At 40.5% G+C, this 23,165-nt stretch overlaps 1 protein-coding gene across 1 annotated transcript; it reads right to left on the reverse strand.

The window, feature by feature from the left end:
* Positions 1-3,639: 3,639 nt before the first annotated feature.
* Positions 3,640-21,810, reverse strand: LOC139443955 (zinc finger CCCH domain-containing protein 14-like). Its single transcript, XM_071224842.1, has 16 exons — positions 21,701-21,810; positions 20,471-20,513; positions 20,051-20,165; positions 19,456-19,496; positions 18,117-18,365; positions 16,911-17,197; positions 15,226-15,383; positions 13,464-13,585; positions 12,251-12,442; positions 11,057-11,420; positions 10,132-10,307; positions 9,330-9,450; positions 8,585-8,724; positions 8,113-8,252; positions 7,395-7,507; positions 3,640-6,956 (listed from the first exon to the last, which is right to left on the reverse strand). The coding sequence occupies exons 1-16, from the start codon at positions 21,740-21,742 to the stop codon at positions 6,923-6,925; spliced, it is 2,337 nt and encodes a 778-aa protein (XP_071080943.1). The 5' UTR covers positions 21,743-21,810; the 3' UTR covers positions 3,640-6,922.
* Between the last annotated feature and the right edge of the window lie 1,355 nt (positions 21,811-23,165).

The following is a 23,165-nucleotide window of genomic DNA, read 5'->3' on the forward strand; positions in this document are numbered from 1 at the left end:
GACAACCTTCATATGGATGGAATGATACTAACGACGAACATGATAGATATGATAATCATCAGTATCGTCGTCGACGTCAAGCAACTCACTGGTCAGCCGAGCACGCGATCTCGACATGTGAACTGTCAGCCATCTTATGCGTAGAACGATGCTCATGATGTCAGTCACCGGATTATCTGGTCCAGACTCAGTTATTTACAGACCACCGTCATATCACTAGAATATTGCTGAGTGCGGCGTTAAAGAAAAAAACACAAAATGTAAAACCTATGTTGTATGTGTATTTCTTCCCTTCTAACAATATTTACATCAAGGTAACTCACTGGTTCTGTGAAAAGTAATTCTAGGCCTTGATTCTTTAAACTCTCTGTTTTACAAATAAGGTTCAAGACTTGCTTGGTGATACCCGGTATCACACTACTGATACTTGGTATAACACGACTGATACCCGGTATAACAATAATGAGTACGGCGTTACCCCCCCCAAAAAAACAACAACAAAACAACAAAAAACAAAAACAACAACAAAACAAAACAAAAACAAACAAACAAACAAACAAACAAACAAACTACTGATACCCGGTATAACACTGATACTCGATACTACACCACTGATACTCGGTTTACACGACTGATACTCGATATAACACTACTGATAATCAGTATAGCGCTGATAGTATGACACTACTGATACTCGGTATAGCGCTGATGGTGGGTATAACACTATTGATACTCGGTATAGCGCTTATAGTCAGTATGACACTACTGATACTCGGTATAGCGCTGATAATCGGTGTAACTCTATTGATACTCGGTATAGCGCTGATAATCGGTGTATCACAACTGACCTGATATAACTCTATTTCAGCACTCAACAAACTGGGTTTAGGTTGTCGCTGCGCGTCAACATTGGACACTGATTAAAAGCATGTGATGAGCAAACCTGTCAGCAGACATGTCCAGGATATCAAGGGACAGTAATACCGTTAAACTGGGTTCCGGCCGAGACATGGTGGATGCATGTGTCACACGTGCTGTCACAATCCCAGAACAAGTCTCTGTATTCTCAGGACGTTGTGGTGGTTCCTACCCTAGTCAATACACATGTAGGCGACATCACGGCGAGGAACACTTGACCTCGACTATTGGATAAGAGTGAGTGAGTGAGTTGGGTTATATCACGGCGTGTAAGCTTGATGTGGGAGGAAATCCCAGAGTGATGCAGGTCTCAGACGTTTACCACCGTTTATTTTTTAACAGCACAGCTTTAACGTCCCCACTGGTCGTACTCTTTCAGTCAGGACAATCTGACTCAACTTTACGTTTTATAGCATTCGTGGATAAGCGGAACAGCGACTCGCGGCCCTCTCGTGGTCATTTAGCGACTGGGTTCCGTCTGAGTGCAAACGGCATGGCTTAAAGAATTGTCAACTCGCTGCGTAATGATTCAAGTATATGCCCCCCATATGTCATATATATTCCAAAAGCTATATAAAACACGGTCTTAGAGTGTTTTTTTTCAGTTTGATTGAACATAGTTAACTGTATTTAGGGTATATTTGTAGGTGCAAGACATATGTAAAATTAAATAAATTATTCGTGAGGGATTCTTTGATCTTCTTGATCTGTATTCAAAATAGTGAATGAACTTTTTGGGATTAGCGGTGTATAATTTACGATCCATTCCCAATCTATTAAGGGATAATGTCCTAAGAGTAGAGTCACGCTTGTCGTACCCATCGTACCCATAGGAATCCCCGAGACACACTTGAGATAGATTTCAATATAGGATGTCTTTCAGTATAACCGGTATGTACCGACATAAGATTTGTCCCTCGGTACAAAGGGTACGTACCAACATAGGATTAGTCCCTCCGTATAACTGGCTTGTACCAACACAAGCTCCTTCCCAGCGAGTGCCACCTTTGTTAATACTTTTGTTATATGTTTTTGGGAATGCCATCATATTTCATTTTGAAAAGGTTTACGACTGGCTATGTTTTCCAGGTGAATTTACTTTGTTTTTTTAATGACATGATAGATTTAATGAAATAGAAATTCAAATTGGCAAACGAAGAAAGTAATTTAGCAGGGGTAAGTGTGTTCGGCGTCGCGACAGTCGTCACTTGTTTATAAACATAACGGTCATTCGGTTCAACTCCAAGAATGGTTGTGGCCACCTGTCACAGTGGGGAGATTTGACCGGTGGCAGCGATTGTATAGAGAGCTCAGCGAACGGGCTATCGCTGTGAGGAGCTTGGTACCAACATGGGATTAGTCCCTCGGTATAACTGACATGTACCAACATAGGATTAGTCCCTGTATAACTGGCATGTACCAACATAGGATTTGTCCCTCGGTATAACTGGCATGTACCAACATAGGATTTGTCCCTCAGTATAACTGGCATGTACCAACATAGGATTAGTCCCTCTGTATAACTGACATGTACCAACATAGGATTTGTCCATCAGTTTAACTGGCATGTACCAACATAGGATTAGTCCCTCAGTATAACTGGCATGTACCAACATAGGATTAGTCCCTCGGTATAACTGGCATGTACCAACACAGGATTAGTCCCTCTGTATAACTGGTATGTACCAACATAGGATTTGTCCCTCAGTATAACTGGCATGTACCAACATAGGATTAGTCCCTCTGTATAACTGACATGTACCAACATAGGATTAGTCCCTCTGTATAACTGGCATGTACCAACATACGATTAGTCCCTCGGTATAACTGGCATGTACCAACATAGGATTAGTCCCTCAGTATAACTGACATGTACCAACATAGGATTTGTCCCTCTGTATAACTGGCATGTACCAACATAGGATTTGTCCCTCAGTATAACTGGCATGTACCTACATAGGATTTGTCCCTCTGTATAACTGGCATGTACCAACATAGAATTTGTCCCTCTGTATAACTGGCATGTACCAACATAGGATTAGTCCCTCAGTATAACTGACATGTACCAACATAGAATTTGTCCCTCTGTATAACTGACATGTACCGACATAGGATTAGTCCCTCGGTATAACTGACATGTACCAACATAGGATTTGTCCCTCTGTATAACTGACATGTACCAACATAGAATTTGTCCCTCTGTATAACTGGCATGTACCAACATAGAATTTGTCCCTCTGTATAACTGGTATGTACCAACATGGGATTAGTCCCTCAGTATAACTGACATGTACCAACATAGGATTTGTCCCTGTATAACTGGCATGTACCAACATAGGATTAGTCCCTCGGTATAACTGACATGTACCAACATAGGATTAGTCCCTGTATAACTGGCATGTACCAACATAGGATTTGTCCCTCTGTATAACTGACATGTACCAACATAGGATTTGTCCCTCGGTATAACTGGTATGTACCAACATAGGATTAGTCCCTCGGTATAACTGACATGTACCAACATAGGATTAGTCCCTGCATAACTGGCATGTACCAACATAGGATTTGTCCCTCTGTATAACTGACATGTACCAACATAGGATTAGTCCCTCGGTATAACTGGCATGTACCAACATAAGATTTGTCCTTCTGCCCACAAGGCTATCTCCCCTAAATGACACAAAAACAGAGAACACAGTCCACTACAAATATCATGTTTAATAATGCCTCAGGGATGCCTGGATTACATTTGTAAAAATAGAAAACAGTATTCAATGAAGCTAACATTAATTTATGACAATCCTGAAGAAACACAGAACAATAAAAGGGCCTTGTGACTACACTGTATCTGACCTGCAACATCAGTACGGTGACATCTTCTTCCATTTAGCAGGATGATGATCCTCATCACCTAACTCCATATTTCTTGTACTTGAGATTGTTTGTCACGGAAAAAAAATCTAACAATGGACATACTTTTTGTATTTTTAGAAAAAAAACTGCAATTACCACACACCTACAAGATTCATGTAATCACTTACAATACCACTGCACCTGATTTGGATAAAAATTAAAACCAGTTTTATTTCTTTGAAAGGCATTTAGAAGTGATACACATAAGGAAGAGAATTTATGGATGTAAACTTCTTTATTATGAGGAACACAACGTTTCGGAGTATATGCTTTTGTATTAGTTTTTATTTCATTGATTACATCTATCATTAACTACAGACCAGATTATGTGAAACAATATTAATCCATACTTAAACAATAATGTTCAATAAAAATAACCCCATTCTTGCAATTTATGCATAATCATAGTATTACTGAGCTCATTAATAAACAAACATATTTTAAAATATTCAGCATTTCAGCATGAAAAGAAAACCTTCACACAACTAGAATTACAAGTCCAGGTTCTTTAATGCCACTGCATCAATGATATAGTTAAATAAAAACAAGCAGAGACAAAACTTGATACACACAGCCCAAATTTAAAATACCAAAGAAATAGCTGCATATAAATATATTTTCATATACTGGACACACTTTAAGATTGTGTTGTCTTTATGAGTTCTTCTCAAGGCATTACTGAACAGTATTTCTGTTGTGGTATGGTCAACAGGCAGAGGCAAGACCAATTGACAAAGGTCATGTCTGCTAATCCCTTTGCTGAAACCCACAAGCAAAGGTCACAATCAGGGTACATTTGGGAATCCAAGCCACAAGCAGGGCATCTAAGCAAGACTTTGCGACTCAACTCGTTGCACAGCGAATTGCAGTGCTTTAGTTAAGGCCAACCCAGTTCCATTCTGTGTCATGTCATGTAATTTTTTGTTGTTTAACACCACACTCAGCATTATTCCATCCATATGAAGGTTGTCTGTAAATAACACAGTCTGGACCAGACAATCCAGTGAGTGACATCATGAGCATCGATCCATGCAATTGGGATACAATGACATGCAACCAAGTCAGCGAGTCTGACCACCAGATCCTATTAGTTGCCTCTTACGGCAAGCTTAGGTTGCTGAAGACCTATTCTAACCTGGATCTTTACAGGTCTCATATCATTTATGCCTGAAATAAGTCACACCATGACACAATTTGCCATAAAAAAACAACAGAGAGGACTAAAATCATAGTTACTTATTGTCACTTAAAGTTGTTTTTAATTGGCATTGCTTTCATTGTTACAACATATATTTGAAACAAAATACCAAGGTAGTATCATTCTCAGAAACGCTGCTGTTGTTTGAACTTGCTGGCTTGTTTGTGTGAAATGTTGTCTGCAGTAGTAATAAATAATTACTGTTCTGTTACAGAACTGTCATAGCTTTGTCGTTGTCTGGATATGTCTATTGATAAATAGAACTGCATTGCATATATTACATACATTTTCCAAGTAATACAAGTATTAAAGCAGCAAGTTTATGTGTGTTTTTTTCTTACTACCATAGTAGCTGTGACCAAAAAGGTAATTAACTGAAAAAACAACATGAGACTAGCCTGTCACTGCTTACCCTATTGAGATATCATTTTGCAAACGAAGAAAATGGAAAAAAAATGAAGACAACTCTTATTGAAAGACTATCTCTAGCAGAGACAGTACACAATTCTCTGCACACGAGTCTTGTGTAGGGTTACATAAATTAACTTATGGACATAAATACATCATTAAAATACAAATAGTGTCAGATTTAACAAAACATCAAATGTCAAAACACATTCCTGAAAATGCTTTTGATAAAGACACAATGTTTAGTGTACTGAAGGCTGATAATAAGAATGTGTTAAAAACAAGACATACATTATTGTTGTATATTTTCCTTAATTGTTCATATCATGTAAATAAGTTGTAGTTTTTCATAGCTTGTGATTCTGGATTAAACTGGTCTTATTACCTGGCTTAGGTATTCATCAACCCAAATTTCACAATGATGGACAATGGTGGCACAAACAACTTGTTTTCATTGGGCAGATTTAGTTAGAAAACAAATTTTGATAATAAGAAAAAGTACCCCAAAACTTAAAATGGGAAGGGACATAACTCTTTGACTTTTCATTCAAGGAAACAGTTCCACAAGCACATTTTGTAACATACCATCCTACCAACCACAAACTAACAATAGTCTTTTCTCTCAATTGAATTTGTATTAATATTTTGAAAATGAAAATATATGTCAAAATAGGGTGTTAAGGCCTTATACTCACATCAAATATTTTCTCAACCTCAGCATTAATAGGGTAATACAGACACAACAATCCCAAACAACTGCTAACAACACAACATGTTGCTAAAATAACTGATCAATGTAACCATGTGCGGCCTGCTCAGTCTGACAACACCGTCCTGTCAGTACAGACCCACAGTCCTCCCTGTCAGTAGAGACCCACAGCCCTCCCTGTCAGTAGAGACCCACAGTCATCCAGGCTCATCCCTGGCTAAGTCAGAGTCCAACACATCAGAGTCATATCACAATCAACATGCATTCAGCATGTACACTTGTCTGAACTATGTTGTACAAATTAGTGTGTGAAGTGGTTCTCCGGGCAGTAGTTCCCCTGTGGTACTTTACTGAAAGCTCCATTCCAGTGTGTGTCACCTTCATTACACTCCCAGTATAATCGCTACAACCAGTGTGGCTGCATCTATTATAATGAACTTGAAATTTCTTTCAAACCCAAAATGTGTATGGGCGTATATCATATTACTTATGTGAATTGTAGTGAGTAGTAGTGTCCTTACAACCACTGATCACACCATGTTCTGGAAAACGCATCATGTAAAACACATCCACACAGACAGCAGTCACACAGTGAAGAGTAGGGACTGGTTGCAGCGAGAGTACAGAGAGCTCCAGGAACGATCACTGTGAGGAGCTAGGTACTATTGGTCTTCTCTGCCCAGAGAGTAGTGTCCTTACAACCACTGATCACACCATGTTCTGGACAACGCATCATGTAAAACACATCCACACAGACAGCAGTAACACAGTGAAGATCAAGAGGCCTTGATGCCGTCTGTGTTGGTGGCACTGAAACAGGAGAGCAGATAGTTTCCACACTGCAATATAGACCTTATATATATATAACACCTTATATATTCACAAAATTAATGCCCCCTTTAGGTATCTAGACTAATAACATTCTGGACAAACCCTGGTTCCATATGAAGATTAATTTACTTATATAATGAACAGTCAAAAACATAAAAGCTCAAATCACTTAAGTTTAAATGAATATAACTGTAAAGAACCCCCCAAAATAAAGTCCTGTCATCATATTATTGGCATGAAAAAGTTTGCTATTTGTGTCAGAATTCTTATTTTTTCCCAAAACAAAATGCAGGCAAAAAGTATACGTTACTGATTGCTATTGGATGAGTGGTTTTAAGTCTTATAAAGGCATCCTTTACTGTCATCCTGACAACGAAGTATGACGTGTCACACCACTTTGGCCAAGCTCTGACCTACCTCCCCTGCTCCACCTTGCCTGCCTTCCAGGTCAGCTTGTCTTTGCTTGGCAGGGCTGGGTGAAAGAAAGGGCATGCTGCCTTCTTGGCACAGCTCAACCCATATCTACAAGGCTGCAACACAACACACACTCTGTCAACATGGTCAGACATGTGAACTCATGCTTCTGTTATCATGGTTATTGTGTTGCAAAGGAATAATCTATTTGTCTCCATGTGAAACGGGCATGCAACTCACAACAAAGAGGGTACTTACATTGACTTTCAATAGTATCAGCCCCAACGACACACATACAGAGACACCATTCATAACCCATCATCACCCTGTGCCAAATCAGAGTAAGACTCAGAAACACATGTGTGCATTTTTTCTTGGCCTGACATTGGTATCTGTGTGAGTGAGTGAGTTGGGTTTAACGCCGCTTTTAACAGTATTCCAGTTATATCACAGTGTGTCAGCTTAATGTGGGAGGAAAGCCTGAAGTGATGCAGGTCTCAGACGTTTACCACTTCAGTGAAACCCACGAGCACGGGTATGGTGCTGACAAACCTAGAAACATAACCGGGATTCGAACCCACAATCATAGGTTTCTGGCGTGCCCAAGGGACGCAACTCTGCACAGTGAATTGTGGTGCCTAAGACGACTGGGCCACCCGTGCTCCCCATGATGAAAAGGATCTGTAAAACACTAAGTAATGTAGAGCCAATATTAACCTACCTTTGGATGTTTAAATGGACATTTCATGTTGTGGCAATTTGGGAAGAATCTACAGGTGATCTGCCGAGGATGTGTTGATGCGGCAGGTACAGCCGCCATGGGGGCAGCCAGTATCACCTTGGGCTGGGGAATGGCAATAACTGCAACAGTCAAACGTGAAAAATGAACATGATGAATACACTGACACATGCGTTTTTTCTACTTATCACATACACCCAAGGGCAAATAATTTCCAGAATGTGTTCTTTGTTTGTAGTTTAACAATAATCAGCAATATTCCTGCTATATGACGACCGACCGTCTGTAAATACTTAGAATAAGTTCGTCATATCCGCAGTTCGTTATAAGCATGTTTGTTATAAACGTAGTATACTGTAAGTGGCGTAAAACCTTACTCAAAGTGAGTTGGCAAACATGAAAATCTGATGGTGAGTTTAGGCATTGTGCAATGCAGTGTAAACCATGGCCTTACCTTGGGGAGGGGATGTAGCCATAGGTTTCCTTCTACTTGCATGTGTGAATGGACAATCTGTTTTTGTACACCGGGCATCATATTTACAATTTGGGTGAATATACAAACATTTATCTCCAAACTTGCAGCTGGGGAATGTTCTGTAAAGAGATAAAACAGTCAACAATACATCAATGTTATCTAGTCACCAAAGTAGATGCTTTTATTACCAGAATGAGGTACATGACAAGAGTGAGACTAGAATTAAGGCTTCATAATAAACTGCCTCACTGCACGAGCTGTTACCTGTGCAAGGGAGACCACTGTGCCATGTTTCAACATTTTTGTTTGTTTGTTGTTTAAAACCACACTCAGCAATATTTCAGCTATATGTCGGCTGTAAATAATCAAGTCTGGACCAGACAATCAGGTGATTGACATCATTAACATTGATCTATGCAATTGGGAAACAATGACATGCTTTAACCAAGTCAGCGACCCTGACCACACGATCCCTTAAGTCGCCTCTTACAACAAGTATAGTTGCCTTTTAAGACAAGCATGGGTTGCTGAAGACCTATTCCAAACCAGATCTTCCCGGTCATCAAGTGGTCCTGACCAAAAAGTGTTTATAACAATTATTGAAATAGAAATGTCCTCAGATTTTTGGTGTAGCGGTAGCGAGAACCAAGATCAGATTTGAATGAGATTGGTCATGGCACCCCCCATTCGACTGTGTGTAAGAAGACAATGATTGTAAACTCACTTGCAAGTGACTGTGGGATGGTGGTATTCACATGCATTGCCATTAACACATGCTGGCCAAAATCGACACTTTTCTGCCATTTTTGCCTTTTTCAGAGGGGTAATAGAAGGATCTTCTTCATCTGAAAGCAAACATTTCGGCAATTAAGATGATGATATCTATCGGCATGACTGATGGGATGTATATTGGTGCTGTGGGTTTTTTATACATCATGTGTTTATACCAACTATTAACAACTACCAGACTACTGATACTTATATTACTCTCTCACCAAGATGATAAACACAGAACCTAACATGTCTGAAATACAAACAAAACAATAACTACATTATCTGCATTGATATGTACCATATTTCTTCTATTAGACACCCGGGCAATTTTGTGCAAGCCGTTGGTCTAGCGTCTGTTGGCACAGTCACAACTCTGGCAAAGTCACAACTCACTATGTTACTGAATCCTAAATTCTAAAGCCATACAAAGGGTAGATTTGCAGGAAACAGTCATTATTAACCACCAACATATTACAGTAGTGGAGGCAGGGCTTCTATTCTTGTAAAAGAGCATATGACCTGGAGTCAATGAGAGGCCTGTGTGTATTGGTGGTCTGGCATCTAATAGAGAAAATACGGTATATATAACAATAGAAACAAACAATGCCTGGTCAGTCAACAATGAACAATAAAATGTACATTTGCAGTATGGGATATTGTCACACATCAAAGAGTTGTAATAGAATTTTGTCAGATTTTTGTGACACCTCAATTCGCAATGTTTACAAAATCCATCAAAGGTATGTGCTCACCATCTGAGTCCTTGAGGTTGATGGAGAAAGGTTTTATTCTGGGAGGAGCCACGCGGGACATCATCTCCATAACCCGTGTAGAGTCGGCGGCCGCATCGTCCATGTCCACCTCCATGCTGTCGTACTGGTCAGGATCCACACCATCAAGGGTCACAATAAACTTGGTGTTCTTGGAACTGTAGGAAGAAGGTAGAATATTGATGCACTAAGGTACACACTGGTACAGCAAGTCAAGATGATAAAAAGGTGATGACTGCTGTGTATGGGGCAGTAGTCTTCAACACAACCACTACACTTATATACTACTCAACATTTGCTAAGGAACAAAATAGTCATTTTTAGTCAAAGGTGTAGGCTTAGCAACTGGTGTGTAGTATGTCAGAGTCCACTTCTTTATCGTCTGGTAAGCTGTCAGTGTCACTAGCTTACGAAAGTTTAAGACAGGTTATTTCAATCCAGCAAGACATTGAGAGCAAAAATAGTGAGTGAATGAGTTGGGTTTAACGCCGCTTTTAACACTATTCCAGTTACATCACAGCGTGTCACCTCAATGTGAGAGGAAAGCCCGAAGTGATGCAGGTCTGAGACGTTTACCACTTCGGTGAAACCCACGAGCACGGGTATGTTGCTGACAAACCTAGAAACATAATTAGGGCGAACCAGGATTTGAACCTACAATCATAGGTTTCTGGTGTGCCCAAGGGGCGCAACTCTGCACAGTGAATCGTGGCGCCTTAGTCGACTGGGCCACCCATGCCCCCCAGAGCAAAAATAACACGATCAAGTTTTCAATATCATCACTGTAGTCGGCAATATCTATTTTAAGCAAATTAAAAGTAATTTGGTATCTGAATAATAAACAGTAGGTCACAAATGCATACATGTACAATTTAAAAGACAAAACGACTTTTCTTGTCGGACTTACTTGTCTTTGACAACCCTGGAGTTGCCGTCACCCACCTCCTCTTCCATCACTTCCTGCTGCTGCTGCAGCCTGCCCTGAACCTGACTCACAGCACCCACTTCCGTGTCCAGAACATGGCGGAACTCATCTGACGCCTCTTCCTCCAGGATAACAGGTATAGCCACTGCCTCTTGCTCCGTCTCCTCCTCCTCTACCCCCCCACCTACTCCATCCTCTTCCTCCACCACCGTCTCCACCTCTACCCCAGGGTCAGAGTCAGATGCCCCAGCCACTGCTTCTGGACTGGACACTCCCTGCTCCTGCTCCTCCTCCTCCTCCTCTGGGTCCACCTCCACCACCCGGTTGTCGGGCACTAGCTCCTCCTCTGCAGACAAGTTATTCATGCATGTAGTTATGTCACCTGCACAAGATCAAAGCAATGATGGACTTTCATGGAACCAGTCTTGATTTCTTTCTCTCAGCACCTTACTGCTGTTATATTATTATATTCCCTAACTGTTGATAATTGCTACAATGGGCTAGATTACTTTTGCAAAGGATGGGAGGGATTGAGTTTGGTTTTAATGTCACTTTGCACAGTATTTCAATTATATCACTGCCTGTTAGTTTGGTGTGCGAGGAAAGCTTGAAGTGATGACTTTTGCAAAGACCATTAACTGCCTTAATTCATCCTGAGAAAAAAGGAGGCAGTGAGTGAGTGAGTGAGTGAGTGAGTGAGTTGGGTTTAACACTGCTTTTAACAGTAATCCAGTTATATCACAGTGCGCCAGCTTAATGTGGAAGTGATGTAGGTCTGAGACGTTTACCACTTTGGTGAAACCAAAGAGCACAGGTATGGTGCTGACAAACCTAGAAACATAATCAGGGCGAACCAGGATTCGAACCAACAAGCATAGGTTTCTGGAGTGCCAGACACAAGATAGGGACACAACTCTGCACAGCAAATTGTGGTGCCTTAGACGACTGGGCCACCCATGCCTCCAGGCAGCAGACTAATTTTTTGTTTGCTTGTATAAAATTCATTCATAGTGGTGATAATGATTAGCTACCTCTTATTTGCCATTATTAGCCATGTTCCTGTATCAAATACATTTAATAAAAAAAATTCTAAACAGAAACTTTCCATTTTTGGACATGTTGAAAATGCCTACATTTATTCATTCAGCAAAGCTTTTAATTTATCAGAAAACCTACCAGAGCCTGGTTCCTCGGGTGAATCCTGAGGTGACTCGACCTCGATGGTGTACTTCATTCTCCTCATGATCTCCTCCTTCTTGGACCGGGACACCAGGCTAGGCCGAGTGGGGTTGTAGGACCGTGTCACGTTGTTATCTGCTGGTACTGTTCCCCTACTGCTGTTGTACTGAGAGCGCTGCTGGCCTCGCTCTGACAAAGGAAGCCAAAGAGAAACTCAGAAATGAGCTGCCTGTCTCGAACTATTGTTATGTGGCAGCATATGTTGTAAATATGTTTCTGATGATTGTTAGTGAAGCAAATCAAACACACATGTAAAATAGAGTGACCTCCCTTATTGTTTACAGTCCAAGCTCCATACCAGTCCTTCACATCTTCATTACCCTTCCAGTATAGAGAGCTCCACTGTGAGGAGCTTGTTTAAATTAAAGGCTTATTTACAAGGGTAATACTACATGGTTTGAGGCATTTCTAGAAAGCTGGCTGTACCTACACAAGAGCAATTTGAGGCCCTCTTCTACTATCTGATTAGCGACTAATCTACTTCCACAATACAGATGATACCTATCGGAAAACATCAACAATTTACCTGCTTCCAATATGGTATCTCTGCTTCAAAGCAGAGCATGTGCCTCCCTCAAGACAAGGACAAATTCTGGACATTCATAAGTGCACAGACAGGAAATAAATCCTATTATATTTTGCTGCTGCCACATATTTGACCAATTGTATTGCGATTTATTGTAAAGCAACGTGTGTGTTCTTCAATATATTTTGTTGATTGTACATTGATCTTGTGTGGCCATTTACTGATTTCACAAAATTATGCAATGAACAATACGATAAATTTAAGACTGCATGGCTGGGGTAGGGCAGTTCACCATATATTACGTATCAAGTTTCGTGTAGAATGTACTTGGCTGATCTACATGGAAGGAATGACGTGTTCATTTATACTTGAATGAATATTCGCGAGGGATCTATAAGGGTTATGTAGTCGTGGGTTTTACCTCTTATTTTAATGTTGGATTGTATGGGTTGTTATCAAGGGGGCAACATGTCTCCCTTCAGTTTCATTGGTGCAGTTGTTTTGCAGTTAAAAAAAAAAAAAACAGTCACAAAGGAAACAGTTAACAAAGTTGAGTTTCCAACATTTGAAAACAAGAACTACTTAGGACAGAAGCTGATGTGTTCCTGCGACATAACCACATACCTTGTCTGGTGTCGGCTACTGTGACTGATCGCTTGCCAGTGGTGGTGACAGATTTCTCTGCATCTGTCATAGCCTTCATCAGCAGCATCTTGTTGGCCTGGAGAGATCGGGGTACACTAGACCTGGGATAAAGATACACGACATACAGTTAGTGAGGCGAGGTGAAATTGGGTTTAACGTCGCGTCCAAGATTATTGCACTTATATAGCGACGTGCATGCACGTGTATGTGTTTGTGTGGCTGCTTGTACTAGTCCGGACTGATGCCGATTTATAGTGCTAGCCCACTGAGATACCATGCCGCAGTTTAACATGAATACCCCACTCAGACACAGTATACTGACTCCGAGCCGACCAGTCCTTGTTTTAGCCCCTTAATGCCGAGCATCAGACAGGGTAACAACAAGTACCATCTTTTAACTTCTTTTGGTATGATGCGGCCGGGGATCGAACCCCGGACTGTCCGCTCTCCGGGCGGACGCTCTACCACTAGACCACGGAGGCTGTCCATACAGTTAGTTGCTTCATGTCTGACAAGAGCAGTCTGCAGCCACATCTCATTATGTCCACCGTAGGTGAAACGTGTATTTCTAAGATTTTAAATGAAGTGCCTTAGGCAAGCAGACTGGGAAAAACTCAATTGTGAAGTTCCTATTTACTCAAATTTGAAGGCATTTTAACATTACATTCAGTATAATAGTGTAACACTAAGCACTAAAGCTTTTTTTCAATGCTCTTTATTGGTCCAGTTCAGTTGTGTCCTTGGGTACTATATCACTAAAACAAATGCTTAACATAAGGTTTGACCAGTGGGGATTCTGGGTAAGAATATAGGCCCCAGCTTGCTTGTCATACTCTCTCTTGTCCATACTCGATTAACAGACTGATGTTATATCGCTGAAATAAAGGTGTGTGGTGTTACACAACAAACAAACAAACAAACAAACAATGCAACAGGGTTATGACCTACTTCCCGAGGCAAGGGTGTTAACTGACGATAAAAGTCCAGTTTCCACCCTTGCTGAAATAGGCTGGAATTTCTAGGCTTGACTGTAGTTAGAAGTGGCTATTACGAGTTATGTACCTTCTATGTCCCTCCTACTGACCAATCAGATTCCACCTCTTGTATCACTTGCATTTGCTTCAAACAAAATGGCAGCACCCAGTCAAGAGGATCTGATCGATCATTGAGATCCATATTGTAAAAAAACAAACAGATCCTACCTCACAAAGTGCATCAAATCACTTGAGCACCTTGATCAAAAACATAAAAAGATTTGCAAAATATCTGTTGATGCCCAGTTGGCGGTACACATGCTTTGCAAACCCTTCAGTCGACTGAAATCTGCACGTTTATGAACATGTTGTTAACATACTGGATATCTGGTTTATTATGCGATTTAGATTGGACTATGCATACCTAGACTCGTATATCCAGCCAAAACGTAACTCCGGAATTCCAGCCTAGTTCTGCAAGGGTGCAAACTGAACTTTTATCATGTTTATATTCAGTTAATGCCCTTGCCTCGGGAAGATGGGTTATGAGAAGGACATCTTGGTTTAATGTCAGCTTTTGAACAGTGATTGAAGCTCAAGCATGGAAGAGGAATAACATTCTGAAGCCTTTCAGCCTCCGAGCAGCACTCCAGCCATATCAGGTCAGGGGACACCATGACTTCACACATTCAGATGAAGGGAAACCTGTGAAGGGACACTTTAATCACTTGGCAAATTGAAAGCAAGCTGTAAGCTAACAGACTCACTTCCTTGCAGTGACTCGCACTACACTGGCAACGCTGCCCACCGAGGGATTGTGAGGGTCGTACTCTTCCTCCTCCTCGACAGGACTGGACATGGGCTTCACTACAGAACTAGGGGCTTTCCGCTTCAAAGCTATACTGGAAGACTTCATAACCATTGTCTGTAAAACATTAACAGTAAACAAGGTAGAAGCATTCACTTGGTGGTTTTGAAGTGAAAACAAAACAAGAAAACAGTGTTATCACTATTCTCCGCCATGGGGCACATTAGAATTTTGTTTGTTCATATAGTAGTGAGAGTCCTATAAAGCCTTAAGAAGAAATAGTCACTTGGGCCGTTTAATGTCATCAGAAAAAATTATTAAATATGAAATTAATACACACAAACATGACAAAAGGTCCCTTCTCTGGAAAAATAACTCAGTCTCTAAGTATCTCTTAGATCTAGCTTCATCACTTTCCACCTGTAAAATAACATGGATCACTGATTTCCCCAAATATCCCAAAACATATTAGGCCACTTCTTTTAAGTTACTAAAAGAAAAAAGAAAATTAGTGAAGGAAACACAGAAACTGCCCCTACATGCCACGATCTACCCTACTAGTGTCCAAACAGTATCAGAAAATCCCTTATGAATTTTCAGACCAGGGCTAGCAGGCTAGGGTGGGTGGCATGTGTTGCCACTATGGAAATAAACAGTGATGTAATCATTATTTCCAAACCATATCAATTATTTTGTGATTTTAGCTGACTACTCAAAAGCCCAAGTCTGGTAAAACATTTCTTGTCTTGTAAGATCAGCTTATTCCTGTCCATATACTGTAAATCTAGAAATTAAGGCAAGTGTGAATTTAATGCGAAAAATGCGAGTGGTCTTTGTTCGCATTAATGAAACTTCGCATTTATGTCTCACAAATGACTATCAACAATAAGACTGCCTCACTGCACACTTTGGATACCAACTTGAATATTATCACAAACACGGTTTACTGAGCAGCAGTTGTAAAAGGGTGAATGTAACCATGTCTTTCAAAGAATAGGAATTACACAAGAGGCATCCGGTGAGTTATCACTGCTGGGGTCAAGAGTTCTACCCACTCACGTCAAACTAGGCAACATTGACCACGCCAGCAGTCCAGAGAGACGCCACCCACGTGACACTTCGTCAAAGGCCGACACGACCCAGCGCGCACCGATAGGCTTCACTACACTCCTCAGATCTAACAGCCTTTGTCTTGTCATTTGCCTTCAAGTTTGTTAACACCTCCGCATATCTATCAGTGAACTGTTGTTGGTTCAATTACTTTGTTGCCCTTGAGCTTCATTAATACCAGTCAACAGAATAAACAAATAAACTGTGGCTTGTTTTTAGGAAAACACTGTTTATTGTTTTTACTGAAGTGCTCTACTCAGCGCGGTGCTATTTGCTGTTTGTTTGGATTAAGGTAAGATTGGATTAAGATAAGGATATGTATCATTCCACTGGGGATGGGGTGGGGGGAGTCGCATTTTTGGCTAGGGGTCAGCAGTTATATTAATTTGGAGACACATTAATTTCAAGATTTACCGTTCATGTACAAAAGACTAAAATCTACTGAAAATAATGCCAAAATACATGTTCATGCTTGTAGTATTTGGCCCAGACAGAAATAAAAGCAGCAAGCAGTGGTACCCGGCAGAGACTCACCCTTCTGACTACTGTAGGTGGTTTGTCTGAAGACACAACGGACCTCCCATCCCGCCGGGCCTCTGGTCGTGCAACAGGCTTTCTGTCACTTAGTCGAGACACAGCACTAACTGCAGGTCGTACCACAGGTGGCTCCCTCACTACCGTCACAGGAGCTGGTGGGGGAGTGGCGACTACGGCCTTAGGGGTGGCGATTACTACTGGGGGAGCTGTGGTAGTGGGCTGACTGGGGACTCTCTTTGCCTCTGCCTGTTTTTCAATCTCTTTCATTTCTTCACTGAACTCATCTGAAATAATACATGCATATATAAATATATTTATATAGATCGACAAAGCGAACGGAGCCCTGCATCATTGCTCTTTCAAAAATACAACCGACATCTGATTCTGACCAATATCGAGCTCTGGTCCTACATAACTGAAACCTGTCTATCGTCTTCACAGGTTTAGTGAGGTGGTGAGGTGAAATGCGTTTTAATGTCGCGTTCAAGGTTATTGCACTTATATAGCGATGTGCATGCGTGTGTGTGGCTGCTTGTTCTAGTCCGGACTGATGCCGATTTATAGTGCTAGCACACTGAGATACCATGCCGCAGTTTAACATGAATACCCCACTCAGACACAGATTACTGACTCCGAGCCAACCAGTCCTTGTTTTAGCCTTTTAATGCCGAGCGCCAGACAGTGTAACAACAAGTACCATCTTTTAATGTCTTTCGGTATGACGCGGCCGGGGATCGAACCGCGGACCTACCGCTCTCTGGGCGGACGCTCTACCACTAGACCATGGAGGCGGTCCACAGACTGTCCTCACACTGATTCTGAGTATCATACAATATAGAATGGTTATAACAGATCAGTAATGTCTCTAAGTCTAAACACTTAGAGAGTATCATGTATATCTACATCATGATAACAGCTCTACTGAGTGAGAGAGTATAGTTTTATGTCTCCTATGGTATGTTATGCTTAAAATATCAGTCTACAACTATATCTACTAGTCCGACCCCGAGTCTAGTAAAATGTCTTCTGGCCTATATATTAAGTGAAAAATCAGCTGAAAATAATGCCAAATTTCTGACGAGTAGTTCTAAAAGATATGTTTGGTGGGAGGAGAGCAGATTAGAGCTGTACATCTTGTACCTACTTGGGAAATGAAGCTGGGCCTTAAACAACTAAGTCATCCTACTTCTACTGCTGCCTCACCTGTATCTGCCCTGACAGTAAACTCCGGTTCTTCAGGCTCTGGTGCAGGTGAGGGCTCCTTCTGTACAACTACCTCTTTCAACTTGATGGCTTTAGGCTTCACCGTCTCCTTCTGGACTGCAGGTGCCTTCTCAACCTTCTTAACAGGCACTGCCACCGGTACATCTATTGTGGCAAATTTCTTCTTTTCCGTGGATTTCTTCCTCTCCTTCTCCTTCTTTTCTTTCTCCTTGTCGTCTGATACTGTTTCTGAAAGATCATTTATTGTCTCAAGCAACTACTGGTACATTCATCCTCCATCATGTGAGCTAATTTTTAGTTGGCAACAATTTGCTGATTGTGAGTTTTCTTTCGGTTTTATGTTAATCAGGTGTTGGTCTTATACCATCACTTATTCCTTTCAATCATTATCAGACTTTCATCATGCTCATGCTTTCCCCTTTCAAGTTTTCAAAATCTTCAAGTTTCATATGTGTTGAATTACTATTCTGATTGTGAATCTGTGAAAGGTTCAATATTTTCCAGAAACCACTATGAGACTTCTTCGCGAGGCAAGGGAGCCAACAGACTTGTAAACGTCCAGCTTCTACACTTGCCAAACTAGGCTGGAATTTCGTGGCTCGATTGTAGCGCCACCAGTTGCTATTACGAGTTACATCCCTTTGACTATTGACTAATCAGATTCCACCTATTATATTACTTGCATTTGCTTCAAACAAAATGGTGGCACCCAGTCAAGACGATCTGATCGATAATCAAGATCTAGAGCATGAGATTACTTGAACATCTTCATTTAAAACATGAAAAGATATGGAAAATATCTGTCGTCGCCTAGTTGCAGGTACAAAAGATATGCAAATCCCGCAATCGACCTAACCCTGCCTGACAGTTTACGAACCGGAGGTCAAATTTTGTCACATGATTTTGATTGGACTCCATACTTCCAGCTTAGTGTGGCAAGTGAGTGAGTGAGTATGTTTTACGCCGCTTTTAGCAATATTCCAGCAATATCACGGCGGGGGACACCAGAAATGGGCTTCACACATTATACCCATGTCGGGAATTGAACCCGGGTCTTCGGCGTGACGAGCGAACGCTTTAATCACTAGGCTACCCGACCGCCCCTAGTGCGGCAAGGGTGGAAACTGGACTTACATAGTCAGTAAACTGCCTTGCCTTGGGAAGCTGCTATAAATATGATAACTGAATGCTGGACAAAATAATTTCTGTTCACAATGTAGCTCTCCTCCTTTAGATGGTCGTGTCACCACACTATTTGAAGATGTTTTGTTGAAATTGTCACAGTTATCTTTCACTCTAGCCATAGGACATTTCTTACCACTTGAGATAGACTGCAACTTGTTGATGAGGTTGTGGAGCCTGTAAACAAAGAATTAATATGAGGCTGTAATCTCTTTATAAAGGTCAGCTTAATAAATGTACTGGCAAGAAACACTAAATTCAATACTCACACACAATTAGAGTTTATTTGACACAATACACATGGGTAGACTGACTTGATCAGATGAGTGAGTGAGTGAGTATGGTATTACATCGCTTTTAGCAATAATCCAGCAATATCACGGCGGGGGACACCAGAAATGGGCTTCACACATTGTACCCATGTCGGAACCCGGGTCTTTGGTGTGACGAGCCAACGCTTTAACTACTAGGCTACCCGACTGTCCCTGATCAAGACGAAAACACTACAGTGAGACCGAATTATACTTTGTCTTACAATTTTCAAATATTGGGAAATCCATATTTTGAAAACTACAGCATGAAGTGTTCTCGACATCAGATCATTATAGAAATACTTAACAATGTTTAATGGATGAAAAACACAAAACATGCTGCCATTAGCATGATTAGCAACAGTATGACCCTATTCATGTTCACCAGAAATAAATCAATATTAAAGAAAACAAGATTACCATGTGGTGAACTTTTCTGTGTTCCCACCAAGGAAGAGATTGAGGTCCTCTTTCATTTGTAAACTGTTCTTCTTGTTGGCCACCATCACCATGATGTAGTCTGGTAGTTCTTCATCTACATTACAAACACACAGTATAAACTTTGAAACATGACAAACCAAACAGAGATCTCCTCATACAGCAAAGAGTCATTGTGATTACAAGTTTATCTAAATAACAAAATATTTATTTTGATAATCATATACATGATATATGTAAACTATTTCATTCATCTATTCATTTTTTACTATGCTTGATTTAAGTTACCATGGTTTAAAAAATATTATAATAATTATCCACATTATCATGTTTTTACATACATTCAGTCCCTGTCAACATGATCAACATAGTAAAGTTAAAAAACCCAGTGGAATTACATACCTACATAGGCTCCAAGTTCGACCAGTTTTGCCTTAATAGCAGACTGCAAAAAAACAAACAGACATGTCTCCAGTCATTAAAGTACCTCATAAGCATGATAACTCTAAACATGCTGAATTGAGGTTAGACAAAGATTAATACCAAGGAAACGGATGCTGGAAGGATCATAACCCAAGGTCTATGTTCAGACATTGAATTGAGGGCAAAAGTGAGACATACAGAAATATACTACAGACACATGCACACAGAAGCCAAAGTGGGTGCACCTATAGGGGAACTCACTATCAAATGTTTAGCAAATCAAAATGTGCACTTTCTCATTTGTGGGACAAGTACCATCAAATGGATTGGGTCGCAATGAGTGCTGGGAGCGGCAGACCTAAAAAATGACATCAAGACATGATCGTCTCATTACGTGACTTGCACTTCATAATAGATCCAAAAATGCTGCTGTTATCAACAGAGAATTAAGTGCATAAACAGGAGGCTGTATTTCAACATCTACCATTAAAAAAAAAAGACTCTATGCAGCCCACCAGCCAGGAGTTCTGTGAACATGGTGAAGGGATGTGTCGATAACAACTCACCATAGGCAGCAAAGATTGGAGTGGGCTATTATCGTTATTTATCAGAAGGGAGATCCTTACCCTTACACAACAAAAACAAAATTGAAGAGGCACGCGAAATCGGCGAAGCCAGAGGCACAGTCGGCAACCTGAGCTAATAGGCGCTATATTAGCTGTCCCCAATAAACTGCATTGTTGCCAAACATTTTCCTACATGCTAGTGATTCCTTGAATTTGAAATAAATATATCATACTCAACTCTAGAAATCATACTCATCATCAACTGTTAACAGTCCACACATTAGAGCCTGGGTTTGCGAAAATGTGCATATATTGGTCAACACGAACATGAACAGCTGATGAACCGTCTAGTGTCGTTCAACGACTACACGAAACAAGCTTAGTGTTGTTAATTTTCACCAACCATCACAACACAAAAATGTGATTAAGATAGTGTAGTTTCATAACTGACATACCAACAGTCTTGTTCGGTACTACGGTGACTGACAACTGTGTGGCCAGTGCATTAGCTGGACACCCAAAGGCAAGTAAATGTATCACGAAATTAGGGTACACCGAATAGCTTTTTATTGAACGCCATTGACATTGGATTCATGTTGTGGTGCATGTTTAATCTACTATGCATATAGTGCTAGAATCTTACCCGGATCTTGTGACTGATTTCAGATCCAATTTCCATCGTCATTCATTAAAATGAACCAATGTTTACAATCTGCAAAAGAAGCAACTTTTCTTCATGCGGACGACGTCTTGTCGTTTGCGCCACCTCTTCCAAAGGGAAATAACTCGAGGTTGGCTGGCCGCTAATCATTTGGAATGCGCTTCTACTTTTCTTGACTAACATTATCGCCACTATTTGCATTCAAGGATCCACGGGCTAAGGGTAGAATTAGAATAACCCTGACCCTAACACAATTACTTTAAGGATGCTGTATTTTTGAGTGCATTAAATTATATTTTAATATATAATATTATAACACAGAAAATCATTTCATTTTCATAGACTAAACGAATCAGCATAGCTTTTATCCGTGGAATTTTACAACACATGTAAAGATTCCTATCAATCATCATTTACATGCCACCGTAATTTTTTCTGTCAGGAAAAATTACTGCCCCAGCCTGTCTCTAAGCAACTTACACGCATTTTCAAACCTCACATCTTTTCGAGCACCAATGTAAACGCTGCTATGTTGGTATGATACTTCATGTATTCGAACTGCAGGAAGTACTTTTGTTGGCTTCAGTAGGAACAGTAGAATGATTGTGTTAAATACTTTAAAATTATGTTAATTATCAAGTTTCAAGAGTATTGACCCAAAAAATAAAGTGTTGATACTTTGAATATTACAAAAAATGGATATTATGCCGGGTCACAAACTATTTTCATTCAGAATGTAATCCTATGTTTTGTATTATTAAGTGTTACTAACTCCTTGAACATTTTTTCGATTCATGCTTACTCTGGGACACAAACGGATTGCAGGGAAACAGCTAACACATTGAAATGATAGAGTTTTAGAAAATACTTTTAGACTTCTCTCACACTTCAACTTTTATTGTGGAAACATGTAATAAGTATAATATTGATCGCTCTATACTGTATTTTAATAAATCTTACCAAAATTTACATATGTGTGTGGTTCTAGTAAAATAACGCACGGTTCCGGTGTCAGTGAGCATGAAGCTGGGGAACAAGAGCATTAATAGAGCGGAGAATATCTAGGGAATAGCTTCATTTTCATCCTGAGACGGAAGACATTTAGACTTACCCAAATATTTTAGTCTTAGTTGGGTTTCATGACAACATGACGCAGCGAATAAGAATGGGGTGTCTCCTTAATCTATCACAATAGTGTAAATTGTTACATAAAATCCCTTATCAAAACCTTTTACCGATATACATGTACAGAATAGAAATCGGAGATAGTCATAAACATGCTGTGTAAGTACAGCGCCAAGGAGTCTCATATATACACTCCCACCCTGATACGAGCTTGTAATGCTATTGATAGTGTACATGTGAACTACGGAGGAAGACTGGCCCCACTGCATAGAGTCAGTCTACCCTATATGGACTGACGTTCGAGTTGGTACCTTACCTATTG

The sequence above is a fragment of the Haliotis cracherodii genome, unplaced genomic scaffold (genome assembly GCF_022045235.1).
Source record: "Haliotis cracherodii isolate W230 unplaced genomic scaffold, xgHalCrac1.p SCAF_5, whole genome shotgun sequence".
Classification (NCBI taxonomy): domain Eukaryota; kingdom Metazoa; phylum Mollusca; class Gastropoda; order Lepetellida; family Haliotidae; genus Haliotis; species Haliotis cracherodii.

Coding starts and splice junctions, on each gene's coding strand:
- LOC139443955 (XM_071224842.1), bottom strand. CDS start 21,742: ATGACGATGGAAATTGGATCTGAAATCAGTCACAAGATCCGG. Junction 11,421..12,250: donor ACCCGAGGAACCAGGCTCTG/GTAGGTTTTCTG, acceptor ACTTGTCTGCAG/AGGAGGAGCTAGTGCCCGAC. Junction 8,253..8,584: donor GGCTACATCCCCTCCCCAAG/GTAAGGCCATGG, acceptor TGACTGTTGCAG/TTATTGCCATTCCCCAGCCC.